The following is a 10,079-nucleotide window of genomic DNA, read 5'->3' on the forward strand; positions in this document are numbered from 1 at the left end:
ATATGACTCGTATGTGGGACTGATACCAATACCAAACATTCTTCTTCTTTTTTTTAAGTTCAGCCTTAAAATTTTCAACAAGTGTTTTACTCGTATGTGAGACTGATACACTCGTATGTGAGACTGATACGTGATAATGATATTGATTGCAAATGTACATTACCAAAAGCACAGACAACATCAACTGCAAATTTTTCAAGTCTTCACCAAATTTAAATTAAACAAAACACCAGATCCAAATGATTAATCTCAAAGGCAATAAAAAATCAAATCCAAACAGTCATTCTAAATGTAGATAAAAGAAAAACACCAAATCAAAAAAAAAAAAAATCAAACTTCTTCTTCATCTTCATCTCCACCATTGACAATAGATTCAAATGATGGTAGGTTCTCTTCTTCATCAAGAATTTCATCTTTAGAAAATATCAAAAGTTGAAGTTAGTAAATAATAATAGGCATGGTTCTCAGAATTATAAAATAATGTGAATATTTTACCATGTTCATAAGCTTCATATCCCTTTAGCCAGTTCCTAGTACAGATCAGAGCTTGCACATTTTTCGGAAGTAGACGGCTCCTGTATTTATTAAGGACTCGCGATCCAATGCTAAAGGAAGACTCTGAAGCCACTGTTGTAATAGGAATACTCAGTAAATCACAAGCCATTGCTGACAAATCGCCATACCTATGAGTATTATCTTTCCACCACTTGAGAATGTCCATGCTCCGAAAACTATTAAAGTCCAAGGGTGGTTCATCCAGATAAGCTTCTAGAGGTGTTTTTCCACTCACAGCGCCGCTGACTTTGCGAAACGCAAAGAAATCCTATGAAGGTTTAAAAAAAAGATCAAAAACTATTTAAAAAAAAAATAAAAATAAACAGAATGTTAAAAAAAATCGAAACACTCACATTGTAGTTCTCAAACATACCCATTGACCCTTCAGCACAAACATTTTGTGGAACCGTCTCACGTGGCTCTGTAGAAGGTGAGTTAGTCTTGGATTTTTTGTCGTAAGACTCAAACAGAGTACTGAGCTTATCACGCAAGTTTCTCAACTTTGTATCACGTGTACTCATGTCGAGCTTCCCTAAGCAACAATCCACAATAGAAAGAGTAGTTTCCGTGTGTTTAGGTTTGTGTTGTTACTTGTTAGGGTTTTTTAATTTACTTAGTATTTTAATTTTATTTTTAAAAATTAATATTTCTAATTTTCAACAACAAACGACAAAGTTACATAACAATACTTACTTCAAAACAGAACCTAAACAGAACCAATACTTACTTCAAAACAGAACCTAAACAAAACCAATACTTTGCCATTCCTAAATATAACTTAGACAAGATCAAACATCAAAGAGGGAGAAGCTATACTTTGACAGACTCAGGTTTCATTCAGACAAGAATAATTCAGCTACACAGTCTACGGTAAAACCAACAAAATTGATAAGTTCTCACTGTCTATCAAGAGCAATATACTCAGCTATACAGTCTACTGTCATACCAACACAATTATTAAGTTCTCACAGTCTACTGTCATACACAGTCTTACAGTTCCTCATCAAACAATCACAACAAGAAGAGTACATAGAGAGACAGAGAGAGAGACATACCTGTTTCATAGACCTAGAATGAGCAGCAGATTCTCTGTTTTTGATCATACGCTTATGCCTTCTATCTCCTCTGCTTTTATTAGAATCTTGGCTTCTTTTCTTCCCAAACCTCGCAAATTAATCAATAAATACAGAACAACAATAGTATATCAGTATGACATTATCAATGAATAAATTATTTCACTTTGTAGCTTAGTTGAATCTAAACCAATGCTCAATTGCAGAAGTCATGGTGTTAGCAGTGTACATCATGAGTCTACGTTCATCAACAAACATATCAGAAACAAACTACTTCAGAGCTTAATCAAATACCTTTGTAGTCCAGGAACAAGAAGTTTCGGTGGCGGGATCTCCAAGAAGACGAAGGAGATAAGCTCCGGTGGAGGCTCGACGAAGGAGAGAAGCTCCGGTGGAGGCTTGAGGAAGGAGAGAAGTTTCGGTGGCGGGATCTCCAAGAAGAGAAGTTATGGTGGTGGAAAGAAGACGGCGAGGAGCTCCGGTGTGGCTCGAGGAAGGAGATAATCTCCGGTGGAGGCTCGACGAAGGAGAGACGCTCCGGTGGAGGCTCGAGGAAGGAGAGAAGTTTCGGTGGCGGGATCTCCAAGAAGAGAAGTTATGGTGGTGGAAAGAAGACGGGGAGGAGCTCCGGTGGTGGCCTTAGTCGAGGAGAAGAAGAACCGGTTGGTGGTGATGCTCCTCTGGTGCTCGTCAATAGAGTCGCGGCTACAGAGAACACGAATCGCCATTTTCGTCCCTACTTTTTTTTTTCAGGTGCAGACACAACAAAAGAGGAAGTGGTGCGGGTTCTGTCTGACCCGCAAGACCCGCAATGACCAAAACCGCAAAGGCCCAACCCGCATGAGACTTAACCCGCGAGACCCGCTCACAAATGGGCCTACAGTATCTCTGCCCAAACCCGCCCCGCATGGGTCTTGTACGGGCCAGGCCCGCGGGCTGCGGTCCATTTGCCATTCCTACCTTCCTCCTTCACCTTTAAAACTTTTTTCAAATAATTGAAAAGAGGGCACCCACATCTCCGGTATAACTTAAACCAAAGATATTCCTATCTACTAAGAATTACAGATTCAAACAAGTACGATATTATCCAATCAAAGATAGATGAACTGGATTACAGAGAAATCATATGGAATAGATTTGAAATCAAAGAAAGCTACACCGAAAACCCCGATTTATAATCAGAAACCTTATTAATTCCAACCTAGAATCAGAGAATACAAAAATATAAAAATCTGCTTTTATTTTCATTGAAAAACATAGGGATAGGCGTTCGGGTACCCATTCGGGTTCGGTTCGGGTCTACTCGGGTTTCAGGTTTTCGGGTTCAAAGATTTTAGCCTCATTCAGTATTTCTAAATTTCGGTTCGGATCTTTGCGGGTTTGGTTCGGGTTCGGATAACCCATTTAAATTATTTTAAAACATTTAAAATTTATTAAATACTTTAAATTTCTCAAAATCTATAAACAAAACAATATATTACATATAAATTTGAATAGCATATGTCAAAGTACCTAAAATTAATATATAAATTGGTTTGGTTTGAATATTTGGATTGAGAATCATTAATAGATATTTTAAGTATTGTTGGTATTTTGAGTATACTTTAGCTATTTTAGACATGTATTTTTGACTATTTGTATATAGTTATAAGTATTTTGGATAACTTAAAAGTATCTTATATATTTTGATGTTCTTAATATATATTAAATCTAAAAATATTTAATATATATAGGTATATAAATCAATTTCGGATATAATCGGGTATCCGAAATACTTCAGTTCGGATCGGGTTCGGTTTCGATTCTCTAAATACCAAAATTTTGAACCCATTCGGATATTTAATCAATTTCGATTCGGATTTAATACTACCTTTTCGGATCAGGTTCAGTTCGGTTTTTCAGATCCAGATTTTTTGCCCAGCCTAGAAAAACACTTGCCAGAAAAAATAACCAAAAAGATCAAAAATATTTTACAACAAAACCGGTTTGGGGGGAGATAGAATCTAGATAATAAATCCAAAAAATCCTCTTTCCCTCTCAAAATCGAACATCTGTAACATAACTTGGTATGTAATCACATCAAATTTTATTCTTATGGTATTATGATATTTTCTTACAACAATGCTATTATTCACTCTGAATTTGATTTCTGTGCATGGTATGTTGACCAATGTCGTTGTGCAATTATTAGGTTGTGATCCATCCAAATATTTGACCATTACAATATAGTCTTTGATTCAATTCATTTCAACTGTTAGATTTTCCCTAAAATAAGACAGAGACCAATAAAACAAGAAATAAAATAAAAATCTACATTCTTTTAATTTCTCATTTAGAGTGCCTTGATTGAATCAGTGAATGAAACAAGTAAACAACAATGGCAGAAAGCATTCACAAAGATCAAAAGACAGTTTCTTTTGACAAATGCATTTCTTCTTCTTCTTCACGATGCTCGTTTATGGCGATTGTCATCTTATTGATCTTCCTCTCATATTTCTTATACTCCTTCAGTTTCATCTCCGTTTTAAAGTCTCCTTCTAAAGTCTCCAACTCTCTCCTTGTACCTGTGATGCAAGTGCAACTCGGATCAGGTCAAAACCACACCGAGGACAAAACAGAGCTTAACCACATAGTTTTCGGAATCGCCGCGTTCTCCAAACTTTGGAAGCATCGGAGAGAATACGTGAAAACGTGGTGGAAACCTAACGGTGAGATGAAGGGCGCTGTCTGGCTCGACAAACCTACAGTAAACGACAGTCTTTCCTCCGCCTTGCCTGAGATCAGAATCTCCTCAGACACGTCGAGTTTCAAGTACCGTTACCGTCGCGGTCACCGATCAGCGATCAGGATCACAAGAATCGTATCGGATACGGTGAGGATGTTAAAGGGAACTGAATCCGAGAGAAACGTGAGGTGGATTGTGATGGGCGACGACGACACAGTGTTTTTCCCGGAGAATCTTGTTAGGGTTTTGAGAAAGTACGATCACAAACAGTTCTATTACATCGGAGCTCCTTCTGAGAGCCATTTGCAGAATTTGCAACAGTTCTCGTACGGCATGGCATATGGAGGAGGTGGTTTTGCTATAAGTTATCCCTTGGCCAAGGCTTTGGAGAAGATGCAAGATCGGTGTATCGAGAGCTACTCTGATCTGTACGGATCCGATGACCGGATTCATGCTTGTATGGCGGAGCTCGGTGTTCCTCTCACCAGAGAGGTTGGGTTTCATCAGGTTAGTTTTTATTTATTTTCATTTTTTTTTTTGAAGTTTGGGGTTTTAGTTTGACCAAGCAAAATCAATTAACAATAAAACAAAAATTCGTAATTTTGATATTTTCTTTGTCAACCTAAGACTTGTGTGTGAACCATGTTTTAGAATTTTGTGATGTTTCTACCAAATCATATTAACTATGTTTAATATTTTGATTCATTGTTTTAATATAATTTTAAACAGTTTGATGTATATGGGAACCTCTTGGGTCTTTTATCGGTCCACCCACAAGCACCGATAGTCTCTATCCATCACTTAGACGTAGTCGAGCCTATATTTCCGAAAATGGACCGAGTGAAGGCCGTAGAGAGACTCATGATCTCAGCGAAGCTCGACTCAGCTAGCCTCGTCCAACAATCCATATGCTACGACAGAACTCACCAGTGGACAATGTCTATCTCGTGGGGATACACTGTCCAGATCACACGTACATACATGCCAGCAAGGATGATGGAAGTCCCCACTCGCACTTTCAGTGACTGGCACAAACGTCATGATTTCAACAATCTTGCTTTCAACACACGCCCTATAACCTACACTGATTGCCAGCGTCCACGAGTCTTTTACATGTCTCGCACTCATGGTGATTTTTCTTCAAGCACAACAATTACCGAGTATCTTAGGCACAATGAATTGAATCCTAAATGTGAGTGGGGGATACCTGATCCTTCTGATATCAATCGGATCTTTGTCCACAAAGAGTCTAACCCAGATAGGTGGAATAAGGTATGTAGTAATTTTTAATTACGTTACTATTTAATAATTCATTTTTTGAGTTTACATCATAATTGTATAACAGTATAAGTCAATGTTTATAGGCACCAAGGAGAGATTGTTGTCGATTATTGCCAGCGACGAAGAAGGGAACTATGATGATCAAAGTCGCACCTTGTGAAAATGACGAAATCGCTGCTTATTCTGATAAATAGTTTTCTTTTTGGTTTATTTCACATGGAAAACTTGTTTTCTAAAAAAAAAAAATACTTATATATTAATTCAACCCATATAAATGGGGATTTCAGATCCGGTTACAAGCTGATTTTGTACAAAATTTTCAAAGTTAAACAATTACAATAACTAGCTTCACCTACTAAACCCGGCACGTTCCGCTTATTTGTATTTGTAATTTTTCAGAATTGGTAACCGTTCTCGATCGTTAACAATAATCACTAGAAAATGAGATTATTTGAGGCGCCTCGAATACCGTAATTTTTCGTGTCGTTTCCGAAATAGCTAATTTCCAAAGAACTCCACAAGCTTGTAACCTTCTCTAAACATGAAGCTCCAAACGACGAGTAGGGGAATGTTTCATATACATACCATGAACTTTGCATACGCCACCAAAGCCGAGTTGCACACAACACCACACAGCGCTTGAAACCACTTCCCAACCGAACATAAGATCGCTACTGCCGTCAACTACCGAAGGTCTGTGGTCTGATTCTCCTATCTCAAAAAATTCAGTTTCAGACACTGGAAATTTCTCAAACCAAGCCGGTGTTGCTATTGTGCGATCTAAACATCACTTAACCTGATAAGTTCTCTGTCCCACCCAAGAGAATCTGTTACCAACTGTTGACAAATCCTCAAACTCACAAATTCGCATCATCTGTCTGAACTATTGAAACGAAGCCTTTGGTCTTAATGTCTTCCTGACTTCTCATGATTGCCCCTTATCTCATTGAAATCTCCCAAAGTAAACCAGGGTTCATGTCGTCTAGCGTGGATCCGATAGGACGGCTCAGATAATGCAGTCAGGCGTAAATCTTTATACGACAGTTAGAATTGTCAGCTGTAAAATCATCTGTAATATTTTTCATAGTTGTAATAGCATAATTATCCAGCAAAAAAAAATATCATATTTTGTATCATTACAGTAGAGTGAAATTTTGATTAATAATTGGGCTTGGGCTTTTACACAAGTTGGGATATATGACCCGGTACGAATTAGTCGCGTCTCTTATTAAATGATTCAGATGATCGAAAATGCAGACGAAACAGCTGTAATGACGCGTTGACTAGGTCTCAATTTCCAAATTACATCATCTTCTTGTCTGATTGATCTCGACTGCAAATTCTGCAATCTCTTCTCCGCGGCAATGGCGATTCTGTCCAGGAGGATCTTATTCCTTTTCTCCGTTATCTTCCTATCATCCTCAATCTCGTCTCTCTCTTTCTCCCCCGCCGACGAGTACCTCGTCAACTGCGGCTCCAACGTTGACTCCACCGTGGATAACCGCCGGTTCGTCTCCGACGCGTCGAAAGTGAAGTTCTTCTCATCGGAAGGATCAGTCTCCCTCCAAGGAGAAGATCTAGCTCCGAACGTCCCTCAGATCTACCGGACCGCTAGGGTATTCGCCCGACAGGCAAAGTACGAGTTCAATGTCCGCGAGAAAGGGACTCACATGGTACGTCTTCATTTCAATAGGCTCTCTTCCTCTACAATCGATCTTAACGACGCTGAGTTTCACGTCACCGTTAACGGCCACGTCGTGCTTAGAAATTTTAACGGCAATAACGATGACTCGTCGTCTAAAGTTAGGGAATTTCTGATTTGGGTAGATGTTGGAGAGGTTGTGGTCAGGTTTGTTCCTAGTGAAGATTCCAAATTAGCGTTCGTTAACGCTATAGAAGTTATATCTGCGCCTAAGGATTTGATTGCTGACGTTGCAACCTCTGTATCTCGTGATGGAACTGGCAAGTTGAATGGTTTAGGTAAACAAGCCATGGAAGTTGTGTACATGATCAACGTTGGTGGTAGAAAGGTTACTCCTTTCAATGACACCTTGTGGAGAACTTGGCTCCCTGATGATGACTTGTTCAAAACCGTTGATGCGTCTTCTCACAAAGCTTACTTCACCGGTAGGATTAAGTACAGGCCCGGAGGTGCGAGCCGGGAAGTTGGTCCTGATAACGTCTACAACACTGCCCGTGTGGGCAATGTTATGAGCTGGGACTTCCCGGTGAGCACGGGTTACAAATATCTGATCCGGATGCATTTCTGTGACATAGCTAGTAAATCACTCGGTATGCTCTATTTCAACGTTTACATCAACGGAAACTTGGCTTATCAAGATTTCGATATCTCTGACGCTACTGGTTACGTCCTTGCTTCCCCTTATTACATGGATTTCGTGGTGGATCTTACTGCTGATTCCAACAACCCTTTAGGATCATCGATTACAGTAAGTGTGGGACCAGCAAACAAGACCAGTGTTGATGAGCATAGAGTGGATGCGATGTTGAACGGTGTTGAGATCATGAAGATGAATAACTCGATGGGGAGTCTTGATGGGTTTGTTTCCACAGATATGATTCTCACTTCTTGCCCAAATAGAAGAAACCTGAGCATATTCATCGCAATGATGGCGTTTATGTGTATATTCATGAGCTTTTACGTTGTGGTTCAGAGGAGGAAAGTCAGAGATGACATTAGCTGGACCAAGCTGCCCATGGACGTCCGTCAAGATAATCTCAAGTCTGGGAATCAATTTGCAGCAAGAAAGCCTTGATGATAATTCTTTTTGCTTGTTGGGTATACATATAAACAAACTTCTTCCTCGAGTATTTTCCTACTTTGGTACGACGTTCTTTTTTTTGTGTGAGATATTTCTGAAGGGTGTTAATGATGTATTGTACTTTTTGTTTTTTTGTTTTATGTATTTGTATGTGTATATTTACTCGCCGGTCGATATCAAAATATGTATGTTGTTCACGAAATATGTTCTACTGTTTATGTTATTATTTGATATCTTTCAGTTTAAAAGATGTAGCCCTGAACTAGATTATTCAATTACAAATTACCAAATTAATTGGAATGATTGTTGTATGACAACGATTTAAATAAATCATACCGTGGAATTTGAGTAGGCCAGATATTTTGGTTATAAAAATTATATCCAAATACTAGTTAGTAAAATTTTGGTTTGTATTCGAAATCGGTTCCACCCGCTTCCGGATCGGTTCAGGTATAACTTCAAATCCAATATATTAAATTTTGATTTATTTTTTATTATTTCCAAAGAAAAATAAATCGAAATCATATATATCACTAATATGTATTTAACTAGTTTCCAATTTTCTGAATTTAACCAGAGAAAAAGAGATGGTACAAACGAAAGTATGGCTTCGAAGGGGTAACGCATATCAAAAAATGTAGATCATACAGATCAACCAGAAAAAATACAGATCAAGTTAATTCAATAAATTATTGTATTTAAATATATGTTGAATTTTTTATGTATGTTATTGTATCAATAAACTCTTCATTTAAATTTTTAAAATATAAATACGTATATGTATATGCAAGAACAAAAAATATGTTTGGTATTTAATGATCATTAAGTAATTATAAATAACTTTTAAAATACAAAAAAATCAAAAAAATATCTGAAAATATTTAAATATCCAAAAAATATTGGAAAATCTGACCAATGACATGAAAAATACCATAAATTTATCCGATTATCCGAATTATATTTTTGAAAATCTAAAGCTTTACCCAGAACCCAAAATCATTCCAAAACCCCTAATCGAAAACTTCTAAAATATCCATAGTTTCAAGAAACCAATAGGGTAAAAATATCAGCTTGGTTCTTATCTGAAATGAGATTTTTTGGATCGGATCCAGATAAATACCCAAGCCTATAAAAAACTCAAACACCCGCATTAAATCTAGAACCCAAAACAATATTCAGATAGATAGTGATTTTTGAATGATTTTAATTATTTTGATAAAAAAAGTATGATTTTTATTTATAATATATATATTTATATAGTAAATATAGTTATTTTAAAATTAAAGTTAATGATATGTAAACTGAGTATATATTATAATAATTAATGAATAATTTATAGAATAAAATATATAAATAAATAATATATTTCTTATATCCATTTTAAAAATAAATTTGTCTAACATAAATTATAACTTAATATAATAAATCAAATAAACTATGAAAATATAATGTTGAGATAGTTAATGTTTGATTTGAAAATGAATCAAAGTAACTAAATAAAACTATTGATATATAATAAATATGAAAGAAACAAAGGTGATTTCAATATATTTTATAAAATGTATAAAATCTTATAAATAAAACTGAAAAAACAAAAAAAAATATTTCCAATTAGTGTTAACATTGAAGAAGTGTTGTTTATTTAAAGATTATAAAATAGTC

At 36.6% G+C, this 10,079-nt stretch overlaps 3 protein-coding genes across 3 annotated transcripts; 2 read left to right on the top strand and 1 right to left on the bottom strand.

The window, feature by feature from the left end:
• Nucleotides 1–330: 330 nt before the first annotated feature.
• On the bottom strand, nucleotides 331–1,076 carry LOC125584284 (zinc finger BED domain-containing protein DAYSLEEPER-like). The gene is made up of 3 exons (XM_048752560.1): nucleotides 909–1,076; nucleotides 496–823; nucleotides 331–413 (listed from the first exon to the last, which is right to left on the bottom strand). Exons 1-3 carry the CDS (start codon nucleotides 1,074–1,076, stop codon nucleotides 331–333), a joined length of 579 nt encoding a protein of 192 aa, XP_048608517.1.
• Nucleotides 1,077–3,912: 2,836 nt separating this feature from the next.
• Nucleotides 3,913–5,966, top strand: LOC106435772. Its single transcript, XM_013876703.3, has 3 exons — nucleotides 3,913–4,860; nucleotides 5,083–5,625; nucleotides 5,718–5,966. The coding sequence occupies exons 1-3, from the start codon at nucleotides 4,006–4,008 to the stop codon at nucleotides 5,826–5,828; spliced, it is 1,509 nt and encodes a 502-aa protein (XP_013732157.2). The 5' UTR covers nucleotides 3,913–4,005; the 3' UTR covers nucleotides 5,829–5,966.
• A 917-nt stretch (nucleotides 5,967–6,883) lies between these two features.
• Nucleotides 6,884–8,643, top strand: LOC125586299 (probable receptor-like protein kinase At5g24010). The gene has a single exon (XM_048756247.1). It carries the CDS (start codon nucleotides 6,999–7,001, stop codon nucleotides 8,409–8,411), a length of 1,413 nt encoding a protein of 470 aa, XP_048612204.1. The 5' UTR covers nucleotides 6,884–6,998; the 3' UTR covers nucleotides 8,412–8,643.
• The last annotated feature ends 1,436 nt before the right edge of the window (nucleotides 8,644–10,079 follow it).

The sequence above is a fragment of the Brassica napus genome, chromosome A2 (genome assembly GCF_020379485.1).
Source record: "Brassica napus cultivar Da-Ae chromosome A2, Da-Ae, whole genome shotgun sequence".
NCBI classification, from domain to species: domain Eukaryota; kingdom Viridiplantae; phylum Streptophyta; class Magnoliopsida; order Brassicales; family Brassicaceae; genus Brassica; species Brassica napus.

Excerpts from the sequence above, each read along its gene's own strand:
- LOC125584284 (XM_048752560.1), bottom strand. The coding sequence starts at position 1,076 with ATGAGTACACGTGATACAAAGTTGAGAAACTTGCGTGATAAGCTCAGT. Across the intron at positions 824-908 it reads GTATGTTTGAGAACTACAAT|GATTTCTTTGCGTTTCGCAA; the intron begins GTGAGTGTTTCG and ends AAACCTTCATAG. Across the intron at positions 414-495 it reads ATATGAAGCTTATGAACATG|ATGAAATTCTTGATGAAGAA; the intron begins GTAAAATATTCA and ends TATTTTCTAAAG.
- LOC106435772 (XM_013876703.3), top strand. The coding sequence starts at position 4,006 with ATGGCAGAAAGCATTCACAAAGATCAAAAGACAGTTTCTTTTGACAAA. Across the intron at positions 4,861-5,082 it reads GAGAGGTTGGGTTTCATCAG|TTTGATGTATATGGGAACCT; the intron begins GTTAGTTTTTAT and ends AATTTTAAACAG. Across the intron at positions 5,626-5,717 it reads ACCCAGATAGGTGGAATAAG|GCACCAAGGAGAGATTGTTG; the intron begins GTATGTAGTAAT and ends CAATGTTTATAG.
- LOC125586299 (XM_048756247.1), top strand. The coding sequence starts at position 6,999 with ATGGCGATTCTGTCCAGGAGGATCTTATTCCTTTTCTCCGTTATCTTC.